Raw genomic sequence first — 17,927 nt, 5'->3', positions numbered from 1 at the left:
ACAGAAGGCAATGATTGATTATGTGTGTTTGGATGAAAGGATGAGAAAGTGTGTAATGCATGCAAGAGTATATAGAGGTTGGGGGAGTGGACTTTCGGGCCACCACTTGGTGATGGTCAGAATTAAAGTCCAAATGAAATGGAAAAATAGAAGAAGGGAAGGACAGGAGGAAGTAGTACATACAAGGGGAGTGGAAAAGTTACAAGAGGATGGAAAAAAGGCAGAATATAAGAGGGAAGTGGAGGAGTGATTGGGTAAAAGAGCAGATGGTGGACGTGGAAGGTGTGCGCAAGATATTCACAGAAGAAATCTGTGCAGCATGTGAGGTGGTGTGTGGGGTGAAGAGAAGATGAAAGGGGGTGCAGGAACAGCATGGTGGACTGAAGAGGCGAGAGAGGCTGTGGCACAAAAGAAAAAAGCATATAGTGAGTGGATGAGAAACAGAGGCGTGGAAGAAGTAGAGAGATGGAAGAGAGAGTTATATGTAGAGAGGAAGAGAGAGTAAGAAGAGAGTGGATGAGGAAATTGGAAGGAACGTGAGTGTAAAGTGGAGGGAGTGTAAGAAAATGTTCTGGAAAGAGGTAGCGAAAGTTAGACAGGGTGCCAAAGAAGTTAGCTGGGGAGTGAAAGATAAAAATGGTAGATTACTTGTGGAGAAGGGAGAAAAAGTGAGCAGATGGAGAGAACACTTTAAAGAATTGTTGAACATAGAGAATTAAATTAATGCAAGTATAAGTGGCTGGGGAATGGCTGGAAAAAGGAGGGATGTGAGAAGAAAGGAAGAAATCAGTAGGATGGAAGTTGTGAAAGCAATGAAGAAAGTTTATATGGGGAAAGCCCTGGAAATCGATGGAGTGTGTGGTGAAATGCTGAAGCATGGGGGAGATAGTAGTCGAATGGATGTGGAAGATGTGCAGATTGGCCTGGGAGGAAGGTAGAGTCCCAGAGGATTGGAAGGCAGGTATAATTATTCCCATGTACAAAGGAAAATGGGAAAAAGAAGTGTGAGGTAATCATAGCGGCATTTGTCTCCTAAGTGTAATAGGAAAAGTATATGGTAGGATACTTATTGACAGAGTTAGAGAAATAACAGAGGAATTAGTTGGAGAAGAACAGGGAGGTTTTAGGAAGGGAAGAGGTTGTGTAGATCAGATAGTCATTCTTAGGTCTGTAGTGGAAAAGTTTCTAGAGAAGGGAAAGAAGTATGTGGCCTTTATGGATTTGGAGGAAGCATATGACAGGGTGGATAGACAAGGATTGTGGAAAGTATTAAAAATATGTGGAGTAGATGGGAAGTTGTTGAAGGACATGAAGAGTATGTATGTGGGTGCTAAGGCTGCAGTGCGTGTGGATAGTAAACTGAGTAATTTTTCTGTTTGAAGGTTTGATTGAAAGAAGGATGTGTCATGTCTCCATGGGTGTTCAATCTGTATATGGATAGGGTTATAAAAGAGATACAAGGTAGGGCAGTAGATGTTGGAATGGCCCTAGTGAGAGAGGGCAATGTTTGGAAACTCCCTGTACTGTTGTTTACAGATGATATTGTGTTGTTAAGTGAAGACAAAAGGGAGCTGCAAGGCTTGGTGGATGAGTTGGAGAGATTGTGTAAGAAACGGAATCTAAAGGTGATTGTAGGGAAGAGTAAAGTTATAGTCTTCAAGAGAAGTGAAGTCAGTGAATGTACAGTGAGGTTGGATGAGGAGGAAATAGAAAATGTGAGTGTGTTTAAGTACTTGGGTAGTGTGATGAGTAATGGAAGTTTAAAGGGTGATGTGCTTGAAAGGGTACAACAAGGAAGAAAGGTTGCTGGTTCCTTGAAAGCAGTGATAAGAAACAGGGAAGTGAGGATAGAAGTGAAAAAATTACTACACGACAGTATTGTGGTACCAACTCTAATGAATGGAAGTGAAGCTTGGACCTTGTTGGAGGGACAGAAGTCAAGAGTGAGAGCAGTGGAAATGAGTTATTTGAGAGGAGCATATAAAGTCGCATGGAGAGACAGACTGACAAATGAGGAAGTGAAGGAGCATTTTGGTGTGGATGTGGATGTGATAGGAAGTGTTAGGAGAAACACACTGAGGTGGTTTGGACATGTGGAGAGGATGGAGAGCGAGAGACTGATGAGGAGAGTGTATGTGAGTGAGGTGGAGGGGAGGAGAGGGAGGGGGAGGCTGAGGATGAGATGTAGGGATGGAGTGGAGAGGTATATGAGAGAGGAGTGTGTGAGCTGGGATCAAGGCAATGAAATGGCAGGGGACAGGGTGACATGGAGGCAATTTGTTTGTGGCCACCCTTTATGGGATTAAGGCATCTGGCAATAGATAGATAATTAGACAGTTTGTCACTTAGGAGTGGCAGTGTAGCACATGCCTGGAAACTAACACATGTAACACTGGTATTAAAAAAAACACACTAGTATTTTAAAGAATGCAGTAAATCACACCATGGAAATTTCTGTCCAGTTATCTTAACATCGTTGTAAAATGAGCTCAGGCTTATTAACCCCAAGAGTCTGTTCAGCACTGATAGATCTGTTTTAGACAAGGTATTTTCGGTCCGCTCCGCATCGATTAGTAGAAGTCACCCGTAACTGGGGAGAGGTTGCCATGCATTTTTGATTATGTAAATGGAAGCTAGCAAATGGGAACAACAATATCTGGTGGTGCCTGGCATGATTAATCCCCCTAGATGTGGTGGGAGGCCCCCTCCCCCCCCACCCTTGGCTATCTCTCCACCTCCCTCTGCCCCATTGGATCTTCCTTTCTCTGTTTCCTCCCACCCAGATCTTCCCCATAACCTCTCTATACCATTGTGGGGGTGTGTAGCAGGCATATTCCTTCCCTGTTGTGGCCCCCCACCCTCCCTCCACCTCCCAGGGCCCCACCATACCCACTACACCTCCCTCTGTCCCATTGGTTCCTCGTCTGACGGTCACCTCCCATCCAAATCAAGCAAGCCAAACACCACGCTGTTGCATATTGACTTACAATCTGTTACCCTCAACCTGTTTTATGCCGTGGAATGTATATCTGTTATTAGTTATTTATGTAAGGTTATTAGCCAAAGAAAATTAATTTCTTTGTATATTGTAATTCATCCATTTTCCTTGATGGGAAACTTTTGTGATTATACAGCACCTGCAACTTACATTTTTATATTTTATTATTTCCACTGTTCGACCATTTACTGGTGGAGAAGGGAGAAAAAGTGAGCAGATGGAGAGAACACTTTAAGGAATTGTTTAACATACAGGATGGAAGTAATGCGAGTATAAGTGGCTGGGGAATGGCTGGGAGAAGGAGGGAGGTGAGAAAACAGGAAGAAATCAGTAGGATAGAAGTTGTGGAAGCAATGAAGAAAGTTAAATTGGGGAAAGCCCCAGGAAATGATGGAGTGTGTGGTGAAATGCTGAAGCATGGGGGAGAGATAGTAGTAGAATGGATGTGGAAGATGTGCAGATTGGCCTGGGAGGAAAGTAGAGTCCTGGAAAAATGGAAGTCAGGTATAATTATTCCCTTGTGCAAAGGAAAAGGGTAAAAAGAAGTGTGTGGTAATCATAGGGGTATTTGTCTTCTTAGTATAATAGGAAAAGTGTGTGGTAGGATACTTATTGACAGAGTTAGAGAAAGAACAGAGGAATTAGTTGAAGAACAGGGAGGCGTTAGGAAGGGAAGAGGTTGTGTAGATCAGATATTCATTCTTAGATCTTTAATGGAAAAGTTTCTAGAGAAGGGAAAGAATTGTATGCGGCTTTCATGGATTTGGAGAAAGCATATGACGAGGTGGATAGACAAGGATTGTGGAAAGTATTAAAAATATATGGAGTAGATGGGAAGTTGTTGAATGCTGTGAAGAGTATGTATGATGGTGCTAAGGCTGCATTGCGTGTGGATGGTGAACTGAGTGAATTTTTCTCTTTGAAGGTTGGGTTAAAACAGGGATGTGTCATGTCTACATGGTTGTTCAGTCTGTAAATGGATGGGGTAATAAAAGAGATACAAGGTAGGGTAGTGGATGTTGGAGTGGCCCTGGTGAGAGAGGATAGTGTTTGGAAACTCCCTGTACTGTTGTTTGCGGATGATACTGTGTTGTTGAGTGAAGACGAAGGGGAGCTGCAAGGCTTGGTGGATGAGTTTTGGAGAGCGTGTAAGAAACGGAATCTAAAGGTGAATGTAGGGAAGAGTAAAGTGATGGTCTTTGAGAGAGGTGAAGTCAGTGAATGTACAGCGAGGTTGGATGGTGAGGAATTGGAAAACGTGAGTATGTTTAAGTACTTGGGTAGTGTGATGAGTAAGGATGGAGGTTTGGAGGGTGAAGCGCTTGAAAGCAGTGATAAGAAACAGGGAAGTGAGCATGGAAGTGAAAAAGTTACTACATGACAGTATTGTGGTACCAACTCTAACGTATGGAAGTGAAGCTTGGACGTTGTTGGAAGGACACAAGTCAAGAGTGAGAGCAGTGGAAATGAGTTATTTAAGAGGAGCCTGTGCAGTCACATGAAGAGACAGGCTGACGAATGAGGATATAAAGGAGCGTTGTGGTGTGGGTGTGGATGTGATAGGAAGCGTTATGAGGAACACACTGAGGTGGTTTGGCCATGTGGAGAGGATGGAGGGTGAAAGACTGACTAAGAGAGTGTATGTGAGTGAGGTGGAGGGAGGAAGAGGGAGGGGGAGGCCGAGGATAAGATAGAGGGATGGGGTGGAGAGGTATATGAGAGAGGGGGGTGTGAGTTGGGAGCAGGGCAGTGAAATGGCGGGGGTCAGGGTGACGTGGAGGCAATTTGTTTGTGGCCACCCCAAACGGGATTGAGGCATCTGGCAATAGATAGATAGATAGACCATTTACACACATCAGTACAGGTATTTTAGCTTTTTATATAACACATACCTGTATTTTATCATATTTACATGCAGAACCTAATATTTTTACATGACAAGCAATTTATTTTTTGTTCAGTTATTTCATTTATTTGTATTATCATAATGTTTTTTCTTCATTTATCATCATCATCATCATCATCATCATCATCATCATCATCATCATCATCATCATCCAGACCTCTTTTCCCACCCTAGGGCAGGGTGAGGAGTAGCAATGTCCAGACAGCCCAATTTTGCCCAGTTCAATGGGCCACGCTTCCTTTCACTCATCATTCAAGCCCCCGGAATCCTGGCAGTATCTGATACACCAAAAACATTCACCACTTTCTGTTGCTTCACAAAACGTATCTGATAGAGTCAGTCCGGACTCTGTCACGTTATAAAGGGGTCCCACATCCCTGATCATGCACTTCATCTCACAACATTCATCTAGCCAGCTCGATCTCTTGTCAGTCCCCTAGTCTCATCAACGTCCATACCCCTCTTCCTCACACACTCATCCACCATATTCCTCCACCTTCTCCTTGGCCTACCTCACCTCCTATCTCCTTCAGATTCACTCAGATATACCTTTTTCACCACTCTATTGTTATCCATTCCCTCCATATTACCATACCATCTCGGTACACTCTCTTCGATTCTGGTGTCCACCAACTTCCTAACTCCACATCTTTCATGAATCACAGTATTTTGTATGCTATTCACTCTCTGTACTCCACAAACTTTCCTCAGCAGTCCCATCTTCAGTGCTCTCACTCTTTGACTTTTCATTTTCATGCCGCACTCTAGTCTCACATTCATATGTTAAAGTTGGCACTAACACTCCTTCATGTAAGCCTCTGTTTCTTATCAAGGCCTTCATAGCACCAGCTATGTTCCTTCCTTATGTCACTCTACTTTCCACATCTTTTGCACATTTTCTTCATTTTTTTTATTTATACATGTCAATACTGACTATGCATAAGTATTTGTCTTACTGAATTATTTACTTATGTGATGAATCGATATATTTTTATCTTGCATGCAAAGGTAAATTTCCCCCCTTTTTTTTATGCACACTCATTCAGCTTGTTTCATGCCTGGCCACATGTTTCATATTCATTCATTCATTGCCAAACGCCATGTATCCCAAACGGGGTGGCCAAGGGCTTAGAGTTAATTGTTTTACAGGGAGGGGCACTAATCCTCCACCAACCCCACTTGACACATAGGGAGAACGTTATGCCAACAGCATCTGGTGTTCCCAGGCGGTCACCCATCCAAGTACTAACCAGACCCAACGTTGCTTAACTTCGCTGATCGGACGGGAAGCGGTGTACTCAACGTGGTATGGCCGTTTCATATTAATTTGGGTAATTTTTTTGTAAGGTTATGTAGCGAAAAATAGGTATATGCCAAAATTTTCCTATTTTCGTTCAGACATAATAGGTAACCATTATAATACTTGACAGTCGATTGTGAGGCCTATGGGACTTAGACTGGCATTTTCAAGTGTGTAAATTCAAGCTCTTTAAATCAGGGAAAATTTTACCTTGGAGAAAGTTGAAAAATTGATGCCTTTTTGTGACTGGGGTGACAGTTAGGCCTGGAGATTTGTAAACTCTAGAGGTTGAAGACTCACAGTACAGATTTAGGAATGGTTGCTCACATTTTGCAAGTCTGCTTGATTTTTAAAAATCAGTACAGTACTGTATCACTGATAAACAGTAAAAGTCCTGTAATCCGAATCGCAGGGGACCAAGGGTCTTTCGGACTAGTGGTTTTTTTGGAGTATTGGGAGGGACCTTTGAAAATATGAGAAATACTGTATGTACATGATCATTAAATTAACACTTAAAATTATATGAGTTATTGTTTTATTCATCAGAAATGAATAGAAGTGTAGCTGAGTATTTGCAAGCAGGTACATCCAAGTCCAAGGGCAAGTCAAAGCCATATAAATCCTCAGAAAAACCCAGAAAAATGTCAAAATCCCAGAAAAATTCAAAAAATTTCACCTTGAAAAATTTGGAGTATTGGAATATTCGAATTATTGGTGGTTGCCGGTCGGATTGGGGGACTTTACTCCATCCATCCATCCATCCATCACCCAATCCTGTGTTGCCCCATGAGGAGCGTAGGAACCTGGGGCTAGGCAAGTTGGCCCTGATATTTAAAATGAGAGAGCCCAGCCTCACTTATCCCCGTGTGGTATTAGATGAGCAGTAAACCCCAGCCACCCCTGATATAAACCTACACAGGCTCATTCCAAGTGGAGTACATTAATTACCCACTAAACCACGAGGTGCCATAATTTGGTTATATGGTTACCACCGAGCGTAGTAAATGGTTTCCTTATGTACAGGAAACCTTTTGGCTTGTCACTCAGTGTAGTCACCTATAGGCAGAAGGAAGAGGAAAGAAAGAAGAAAGGAAAGACAAAAAAGGAAGTGTAAAGTCGCCCATAGGCAGAAGAAAGAGGAAAGAATGGCAGAAGAGGAAGGAAAGAAGAGAGGAAAGGGCAGACACCCAAAGCAGCACTAATTTCAGTGAGTGGATATGATAAAACTAAATCAATTGATGTAATCTATCTTGATTTCCTGAAAGCATTCATTAAAGTTCCCCATAAGAGAGTTCTTGAGAAAATTAAAGTTTATGGTATCAGAGGCAGTGTTTTAAGGTGGATCGAGAGCTGGCTTACGGACTGTAAACAAAGAGCTGTTATAAGTGGGAAGAAATCAAGCGGGATGAATGTTATTATAGTCGCAGCACACAACACTGAGGTTGTAATTATTGTACCCTGGCAAACTACCCGTCAACTCTGCTTCCAATTTTGTATCATATAATACACAAATCATAATATTATACACGAATATATCATACACACATATTATTGTACACGAACATATTATACAAGAATCACAAGCGTATCGTATTATACACAAAATTGGAAGCACAGTTGATGGGTAGGTTGCCAAGGTATGATAATGACAACCTCAGAATCGTGCACCATGACTATAGCTGAGTGCCTCAGGGCTCAGTTTTGGGTCCTGAATTGTTTTTATGTTGATGACATTGACCTTTTTTTTTTTTTTTTTTTTTTTTTTTTTTTTTTTTTTAATGCAAGAAAGAAGGAACCAAAGACTAAGAGGCCACAAACCATTCCTTCTAGGAGAAAAAACAAAAACAATACAAAAGAGAGCCAAATTCAAGATTCGTTCATTTTGAGATGCCTGGACACACTGCGTTTGAAAGACTGGAGGTCATAGGAAATAGGAAATACAGACAGAGGGAGACAGTTCCAAAGTTGACCTTTTGCATAAATGAAGGACTGGGAGTAACCGTTAACTCTTACATTAGAGAGTTGGACAGAAAAGGGATGAGAATTTGTTGCTTGACGGGTGCTACACGCCCATCATAGAGGTGGAGGGATGCAAGCAGACAGTTCAGAGGAGCAGTGACCATTGAAGTTGCGATAGAAAAGACATAATGATGCAACAATGCGGCATTGTTGAAGGAAGCCAGTAAGAGGAGGAGAGTTAATGAGACAAAAAGCCTTTGACTCCACCCTGTTGAAAAGAGCTGTATGTGGGGAGCCTCCCCACACATGAGAGTTGCACTCTACACAGGGACAAATAAGACCCGTGTATAAAGTCAACAACTGTGCAGAGGTAAAGAAGGTATGGAGTTGGCTTAGCACACCTAATCTCCTGGAAGCAGATTTTACAAGAGATATAATATGATCTTTCCAAGATAACTCCTGCGAGAATGAAACCCCAAGCATGTTCAAGGATGATGCAGGATTGAGCTGGATAATATTAAACATTTGTGGGTACTCCTATGGAAGACTTTGTTAGGTTGATAGGTGTAAGAACTGAGTCTTTGATGCATTAAAAACAACAAGATTATTTTTACCCCAGTCAGAGATACGAGCCAAGTCAGACATTAGATGTGCCATAGCCTCATGCCTTGTTTGTTGAAGTAACTGGTGAGATGGACGTTATGGGAACTGAATGGAAAGGTGAAGGGTGGAATCTTCAGCGTATGAGTTGATAGGGTTAGATGTACAGCTTAGAAGATCATTGGTCATAGGACAGAGTCCTGAGGACACCACTGTTGATAGAGCTAGGAAAAGAATGGTGGCCAGCTACAACAGCAGCTATAGAACGACCAGAAAGGAAGCTACAGATGAAGGCACAGATAGACTTTGTTGGAAGGACACAAATCAAGAGTGAGAGCAGTGGAAATAAGTTATTTAAGAGGAGCCTGTGGAGTCACATGGAGAGACAGGCTGACAAATGAGGACATAAAGGAGCGTTGTGGTGTGGATGTGGATGTGATAGGAAGTGTTATGAGGAACACACTGAGGTGGTTTGGCCATGTGGAGAGGATGGAGGGTGAAAGACTGACAAAGAGAGTGTGTGTGAGTGAGGTGGAGGGAGGAAGAGGGAGGGGGAGGCCGTGGATGAGATGGAGGGATGGAGTGGAGAGGTATATGAGAGAGGGGGGTGTGAGTTGGGAGCAGGGCAGTGAACTGGCGGGGGACAGGGTGACGTGGAGGCGATTTGTTTGTGGCCACCCCAAACGGGATTGAGGCGTCTGGCAATAGATAGATAGACTGATAGAAGGATAGAAACCATAAGAGGGCAGTTTGGAAATTAAAGATTTATGCCATTCTTGATCGAAAGCCTTTGAGATGTCAAGTGCAATTTCAAAGCTTTCACCGAAGTCCCGAAAGGAGGATGACCAGGAGTCTGAAAGGTAGGTGAGAAGATCGCCAGTGGAGTGTCCCTGACGGGACCCATACTGACGATCAGAAAGAAGATTGTAATAGGAAAGATGCTTTAAAATTTTTCTGTTAAGAATAGACTCGAAAACTTTTGAGACACAGGACTTTGAAGCAATTGGACGATAGTTAGAGGGTTGGGAATGGTCACCCTTCTTTGGGACTGGCTGAATGAGAGCAAACTTCCAGCAAGAAGGATAGGTACGAGTTGATAGACAAAGGCGAAAGAGTTGACCTAGGCAGGATGTAAGCACAGAAGCACAGTTCTTGAGGACAACAGGAGGGACTCCATCAGGCTGATATGTCATGTTAGTATTGAGGCCAATAATGGCAAAAAATACATCAGCTGAAGAAATTTTAATGTCAGCCATGAGGAAGTCAGAGGGAGGAAGTGATAAAGGAACAGCACCAGAATCATCTAAGGTGAAATTGGAGGAGCAAGTCTGAGCAAAGAGATCTGCTTTATCAGTAGAAGAAATAGCTACTGAACCATCAGAGAAGAAAAGGGGAGGGAAGGATGATGAGGTAAAGTTGTTGATGATGGTGTGTCATAAAATATCCATATTCACTGATGATATGAAACTTGGTAACAAGCAGATACTGTATTTATGTTGATGACATTGACGATGGTTTGTGTCAGAAAATATCCATGTTAGGTGATGATATTTAACTTGACAACAAGCAGATATATAACCCAGAATAAAGACTACTGATTCAAAAAGATCTTGATAAACTGTTCACTTGGGCTCAGATATGGCAAATGGATTTTGATATTAACAGGTGCAAAATTCTATACATTGGAAGTAAAGGTGAAAACTGTAGTTACTCTATGAATAATTCTTAACATGCATGTGTACACCAAGGAAAAGATTTAGGAATAATCCATCCATCCATCCATTATCCAATCCTACCTTGCCTCATGAGGAGCGTAGGCATGTTGGTCCTGACAAAAAAATAAAATAAAATAAAAATAACCAAGTCGGTGCACTGAAGCAATAAAAAAAAGAAAGAAAGAAAACTGACAAACTACAGTAGTTGGATTTATAGGCTGAGCATTTGGAATCAAATTGTAGAATATCATCCTTACCTTGTACAATTCCTTAGTGCATGTGCATCTGGAGTATTGTTGTGTTCAGCGTTGCTCCCTGTATTACAAGAAAGATATGAAGAAGCAAGAGAGAGTGCAGTTTTAGTCACCGTATTACAAGAAAGATATAGAGAAGCAAGAGAGAGTGAAGCAGTGAGTAACCAAATTATATCTTGATGGAGAAACAAACCATGCGAGGAACATTTGGAAAAGTTGAAGCTGTGTGTCCTATCGAAGTACAGATTATGAGGGGTTTTATTAAGTACAATATATGTATTCAGAAATTCTAAAAGTACTTGGCAGTATGGCAGTCAGTGAGTGCATCACAGTAGACCGTTAAAATTACGATAGAGGTAATGAATATAACATTATTGGCCATCATTTCCAGTCAAACAACTTAGTTTTTCTTCAACAGGGTCATCAACGTATAGAACAAGTTGTCTAGGATTGTGGTAGTCAGTATTACAGTAATAACATATAAAAGTCACTTAGATAAGTATGTGTAGCCAGTATTACAGTAATAACATATAAAAGTCACTTAGATAAGTATGTAGCTTTGAATCCCCAGCCAAACACATTCATGACTGAATAATGAAAAAAGCTGATAGTCATTTTCCTCTCTCTCAAGTCTTGGTGAATGCAGCATTGGCACTATAGTACAGGTCAGGGTAGTGTAGAAGAGTTTCACCTTCCAATCTTTCTTATGAAATTTCCATAACAGGTTTTCTATGGTGCATGGTGGTCCTTCTTTCTTTTTCCTGCCAGCTTTGACTGGAGGGTTTATTGTTTTGGGGGGGCCTTCTTGCTTTCTTATCTTTATATCTACTCATAGAATTAGATATAGTCATAGACTTCTTAACCAACAGCCTTGAGTGGACCTCTGGGTCTGTTGTTATTTGCTTTTCAATGTACTCTTTTGTAGCAAATTTTATTTGAATATACCCACCTGCAAATGGAAAATTGGGTTGGGATGATGGTGATAAGATATTCTGTGCTGATGTTCTAAGATATTGAAGACAGTGCATTTCTTTTAAAACAGATGTTAAAAAAGAAGAGAAACTCAAGTTAGAGCAAGAGAAAGCAGCCCAGGAAGCAGAGGCAAATAAAGCAAAGTCAGAGCTGGTGATTCACAATGATACTTCTGAAGCACCTGAACAAGAGTCCCAAGAGAATGTAAGCCAAGAGAAGAACATTTCAGACTTTGTCACTGATGGCAAAGACAGGTCAGTATTAAATACACATCCTTGGTGATTTAAAATTTTAAGTCTCCTAACACTGCATTAAAATTTTGTAGGAGTTTAACAAGCTTTTCCACTTTGTAATTATTTTTTGAATTAGGTGGAAATGAATTTGAAAACCAATCTTAGTTTTAGATTAGTATTTGTTTTCATGCTTATATGAAATAAGAATCCATCACGTAATAATTGACACATAGATATGGTTACATCCCCTTTTTCCACCACTTGTGAAGCTATCAGTAATACAACTCTTAAAAGAAGGGACTTTTAAGGAGTGTGTGTGTATGGTTTGCAAAGACTGTATAAGATAAGAAATATTCATGAAAGGTACTGTGTATGAGTGTCTGTTGATGAAAAGGTAGAAGAGTTTAAATTATTTGGTCATGTAGGGAGAATGGATAGAGATTGGCTGGTGAAAAGGGTACGAGTTTGAACGTAGCAGTGGATACTGCAGACATGGTTCATGAATGTATGGGAAAACGAGGTGTGGAAAATGAGGAAGCTAAGCAGTGAACGAGAGATTGATATGGATGGATGGATGAAGTTCTGTATGTTTGGAGAACCATATGTCAAGGGTTTATCCCCCCCTTTTTTACTGTGGTAAGTGATAAAATGACTATCCCACAAGCATATGCATCTCTGCAGAAAAATACAAAATACAATGTATATATGGCTTTGCTGGTATAGTGGAGCCATGATTATGTAGGCACTAGTGATGTGTAAATATTTTTATAGCCCATGTAAGTGGACATATTGTTTGATAGTTCTACATTTGTGCTTTGTGCTTTCCCTTTCATTGTTTCTCTTTGATACTTCGCCTTTTTTTTTTCTTCTTCTTCTTCTTCTTTTTTAAATTCTGGTCTTTGTTACCCATGGTTGAGGTAAAGCAGGGTCCAGGATGACATGAAACAGGAAGTATGATAGAAGATATATATATATATATATATATATATATATATATATATATATCATCATCATCAGCCATTGAGGTCCACTGCAAGACCAGCCTATCTTTACCCAGTGGCTTAGGCTGTCTGGTAGAGACTGTATGTAGGGTGAGAAGTGCTTGTGTGATTGTAGCATTGTAGTGGCTTTGGATGTGTGTGTACCTTGTGAATCAAGTGTAATCTACCCGCCTTAAGCCGACTGGGTGCAAGCATACTAGCACGCGACACTGGTTCAACCACAGCACCCCATATGTCCGCCAAAGGGGTCAGTGGCTCAGTGAACACTTCCCAAAATTTTTACAACTCTGGCGGGAGGCAAATCCACGTCCACCAGCGTACGAAACGCACACTCTACCACTGTACCACAGAGGCTCCATATATATATATATATCATCTCATCTCATCAGCCGTTTGAGTGTCCACTGCAGGACCGGCCTATCCCTACCGAAGTGGGGACGATACAGCCAATATATCTCTACCAAGTGGCTTAGGCTGTCTAGTAGAGATTGTATGTAGGATGAGAAGTGCTTGTAAGTGTAATTGTAGTGTTGAAGTGGCTTTGGATGTGTGTGTAGTCTGTGAACCAAGCGTAATCGCCCCGCGCAAGCCGACTGGGTGCAAGCATACTTTAGAGTATGCGACACTGGTTCAGCCACAGCATCCCTTGTGTCTGCCAATGCAGTACGTGGCCAGAAGAACACTCCCAAAGTTTGTTACCCTGGCAGGGTGCGAACCCTCGTTCTTCAGTGTACGAAAACGCACACTTTACCACTGTACCACAGAGGCTCCATATATATATATATATATATATATATATATATACACACAGGAAGTATGACAATGATAGAGGGATATATATATATATATATATATATATATATACACAGGATATATATGGTGAGAGAGGATAGTGTTTGGAAACTCCCTGTACAGTCGTTTGCAGATGATACTGTGTTGTTGAGTGAAGACGAAGGGGAGCTGCAAGGCTTGGTGGATGAGTTTGGGAGAGTGTGTAAGAAATGGAATCTAAAGGTTAATGTAGGGAAGAGTAAAATGATGGTCTTTCAGAAAGGTGAAGTCAGTGAATGTACAGCGAGGTTGGATGGTGAGGAATTGGAAAATGTGAGTACGTTTAAGTACTTGGGTAGTGTGATGAGTAAGGATGGAGGTTTGGAGGGTGAAGTGCTTGAAAGGGTACAGCAGGGAAGAAAGGTTGCTGGTTCTTTGTAAGCAGTGACAAGAAACAGGGAAGTGAGCATGGAAATGAAAAAGTTACTACATGACAGTATTGTGATACCAACTCTAACGTATGGAAGTGAAGCTTGGACGTTGTTGGAAGGACACAAGTCAAGAGTGAGAGCAGTGGAAATGAGTTATTTAAGAGGAGCCTGCGGAGTCACATGGAGAGACAGGCTGACGAATGAGGATATAAAGGAGCGTTGTGGTGTGGATGTGGATGTGATAGGAAGCATTATGAGGAACACACTGAGGTGGTTTGGCCATGTGGAGAGGATGGAGGGTGAGAGACTGACGAAGAGAGTGTATGTGAGTGAGGTCAAGGGGGGAAGAGGGAGGGGGAGGCCGAGGATGAGATGGAAGGATGGGGTGGAGAGGTATATGAGAGAGGGGGTGTGTGAGTTGGGAGCAGGGCAGTGAAATGGCGGGGGACAGGACGACGTGGAGGCGATTTGTTTGTGGCCACCCCAAACGGGATTGAGGCGTCTGGCAATAGATAGATAGATAGACAGATATATTTATATTTGTGCTGGGCGGGGGTTGGTGATAGCCAATACCCTCTTCAGGCACAAGATGATCCACAGGTATACATGGCTAGTGATGAGATGGGCTGGTGGTGAATGAAAGGAAGGCAATGATTGATTATGTGAGTGTGGATGAAAGGATGCGAAAATGTGTAATGGATGCAAGAGCTTATAGAGGTTGGGGGAGTGGACTTTCTGACTACTACTTTGTGCTTGCCAGAATCAAGATCCAATTAGGATGGAGAAATAGAAGAAGGGAGGGATGGGAAGAAGGAGTATTTGTAAGAAGAGTGGAAAGGTTACAAGAGGATGAGAAAAAGGCAGAGTATAAGAGAAAAGTGGAGGAACGATTGGGCAAATATGAATTGGAGCAGATGCGGGACGTGGAAGGTGTGTGCAGGATATTTACAGAAGAAATATGTGCAGCATGTGATGTGGTGTGTGGGATGAAGAGAAGACGGAGGGGGGTGCAAGGAACAGCGTGGTGGAATGAAGAGGTGAGACAGGCTGTGGCACAAAAGAAGAAAGCATACAATGAATGGATGAGAAATAGGGGCGTGGAAGAAGTTGAGAGCTGGAAGAGAGAGTTATATGTAGAAAGAAAAAGGTGAAATGATTAGTAAGAGAGAGTAAGAAGAGAGCATATGAGGAATTTGGAAGGAACTTGAGTGTTAAGTGGAGGGACTAAGACAATGTTCTGGAAAGAGGTGAAAAGAGTAAGACAGGGTGGAAGTGAAGTTAGCAGGGGAGTGAAAGATAAAAATGATAGCTTACTTGTGGAGATGGGAGAAAAAGTGAGCAGATGGAGAGAACACTTTAAGGAATTGTTGAACATAGAGGATGGAAGTAATGCGAGTATAAGTGGCTGGGGAATGGCTGGGAGGAGGAGGGAGGTGAGAAGACAGGAAGAAATCAGTAGGATAGAAGTTGTGGAAGCAATAAAGTTAAATTGGGGAAAGCCACAGGAATTGATGGAGTGTGTAGTGAAATGCTGAAGTATGGGAGACAGATGGTAGTAGAATGGATGTGGAAAATGTGCAGAGTGGCCTGGGAGGAAGGTAGAGTCCCGGAGGATTGGAAGTCAGGTATAATTATTCCCTTGTACAAAGGAAAAGGGTAAAAAGAAGTGTGTGGTAATCATAGGGGCATCTGTCTTCTTGTTATAATAGGTAAAGTGTATGGTAGGATACTTATTGGCAGAGTTAGAGAAAGAAGAGAGGAACTAGTTGGAGAAGAACAGGGAGGCTTTAGGAAGGGAAGAGGTTGTGTAGATCAGATATTCATTCTCAGATCTTTAGTGGAAAAGTTTCTAGAGAAGGGAAAGAAGTTGTATGCGGCTTTCATAGATTTGGAGGAAGCATATAACAAGGTGGATAGGCAAGGATTGTGGAAGGTATTAAGAATATATGGAGTGGATGGGAAGTTGTTGAATGCTGTGAAGAGTATGTATGATGGTGCTAAGGCTGCAGTGTGTGTGGATGGTGAACTGAGTGAATTTTTCTCTTTGAAGGTTGGGTTGAAACAGGGATGTGTCATGTCTCCATGGTTGTTCAATCTGTACATGGATGGGGTAATAAAAGAGGTACAAGGTAGGATAGTGGATGTTGGAGTGGACCTGGTGAGAGATGATAGTGTTTGGAAACTCCCTGTACTGTTGTTTGCAGATGATACTGAGTTGTTAAGTGAAGACAAAGGAGAGCTGTAAGGCTTGGTGGATGAGTTTGAGAGAGTGTGTAAGAAACGGAATCTAAAGGTGAATGTAGGGAAGAGTAAAGTGATGGTCTTTGAGAGAGGTGAAGTCATTGAATGTACAGCGAGGTTGGATGGTGAGGAATTGGAAAATGTGAGTACGTTTAAGTACTTGGGTAGTGTGATGAGTAAGGATGGAGGTTTGGAGGGTGAAGTGCTTGAAAGGGTACAGCAGGGAAGAAAGGTTGCTGGTTCCTTGAAAGCAGTGATAAGAAACAGGGAAGTGAGCATGGAAGTGAAAAAGTTACTGCATGACAGTATTGTGATACCAACTCTTACGTATGGATGTGAAGCTTGGACGTTGCTGGAAGGACACAAGTCAAGAGTGAGAGCAGTGGAAATGAGTTATTTAAGAGGAACCTGTGGAGTCACATGGAGAGACAGGCTGACAAATGAGAATATAAAGGAGCGTTGTGGTGTGGATATGGATGTGATAGGAAGCGTTAGGAGGAATACACTGAGGTGGTTTGGCCATGTGGAGAGGATGGAGGGTGAAAGACTGACGAAGAGAGTGTATGTGAGTGAGGTGGAAGGGGGAAGAGGGAGGGGGAGGCCGAGGATGAGATGGAGGGATGGGGTGGAGAGGTGTATATGAGAGGGGGGGGGGTGAGTTGGGAGAGGGGCAGTGAAATGGCGGGGGACAGGGCAATGTGGAAGCGATTTGTTTGTGGCCACCCTGAACGGGATTGAGGCGTCTGGCAATAGATAGATAGGTATATAAACAGGAAGTATGACAATGATAGAGGGATATATATATATATATATATGGATGGATGGAGTGATGAGAGAAGTGAAAACATGAGTATTGGAGAGAGGGATGGCATTGGTAATGAATGGTGATGGATGGAATATCTCAAATTTGTTGTATGCTGATGATGCAGTACTGCTTGCAAGTACTGGACAAGAGCTTGGTAGGCTAGTGCAGAGTTTTGCTGATGTCTGTTAAGCGTTGTCCCTTGAGAGTAAATGTAGAAAAGAGTAAAGTGATGGTTATTGAGAGAGAAGGTGACTCCCAGTGCAATGTAATAGTGAATGGAGAGAGACTGGAATTGGTGAGAGAGTTCAAATCCCTGGGTACAGTGATAGAAAAGAGAGGAAAATGCACAAAAGAAGTTGAAAGTAGAGTGACACAAGGAAGAAAAGTAGCTGGTGCAATGAAGGCCTTGATAAGAAACAAAGGCTTGAATGTTGCAGCTGCACGAGGCTTACATGAAGGAGTGTTGTGCCAACTTTAAGATATGGACGGGAGACTATGATGTGGCATGAAAATGAAAAGTCAAGAGTAAGAGAAGTGGAGATGAGACTGCTGAGGAATGCATGTGGAGTACAGAGGGTGGATAGGATACGAAATAATGTGATTCATGAAAGATGCGGAGTGAGGAAGTCGGTGGACACCAGAATTGAAGAGAGTGTACTGAGATGGTATGGTCATGTGGAGAGAATGGATAACAAGAGTGGTGAAGAAGGTATATGAGTGAATTCGAAGGAGGGAGGAGGC

At 42.1% G+C, this 17,927-nt stretch overlaps 1 protein-coding gene and 1 non-coding gene across 2 annotated transcripts in view; one reads left to right on the top strand and one right to left on the bottom strand.

The window, feature by feature from the left end:
- Gle1 (Gle1 RNA export mediator) overlaps positions 1-17,927 on the top strand; it is an 84,033-nt gene that overhangs the window by 58,241 nt on the left and 7,865 nt on the right. The window contains exon 7 of the mRNA XM_080282820.1: positions 11,775-11,958. Within this exon, the coding sequence (XP_080138946.1) occupies positions 11,775-11,958 (184 nt within the window). The remainder of the gene's footprint in view (positions 1-11,774; positions 11,959-17,927) is intronic.
- LOC145413067 (5S ribosomal RNA) lies at positions 6,106-6,224 on the bottom strand. The gene has a single exon (XR_013899676.1). It is a non-coding gene; the product is annotated as a 5S ribosomal RNA (ribosomal RNA).

The sequence above is a fragment of the Coenobita brevimanus genome, chromosome 94 (assembly GCF_032717465.1).
Source record: "Coenobita brevimanus isolate Jiangsu-jjx chromosome 94, ASM3271746v2, whole genome shotgun sequence".
NCBI classification, from domain to species: domain Eukaryota; kingdom Metazoa; phylum Arthropoda; class Malacostraca; order Decapoda; family Coenobitidae; genus Coenobita; species Coenobita brevimanus.
This window is presented reverse-complemented; position numbering and strand designations above follow the sequence as displayed.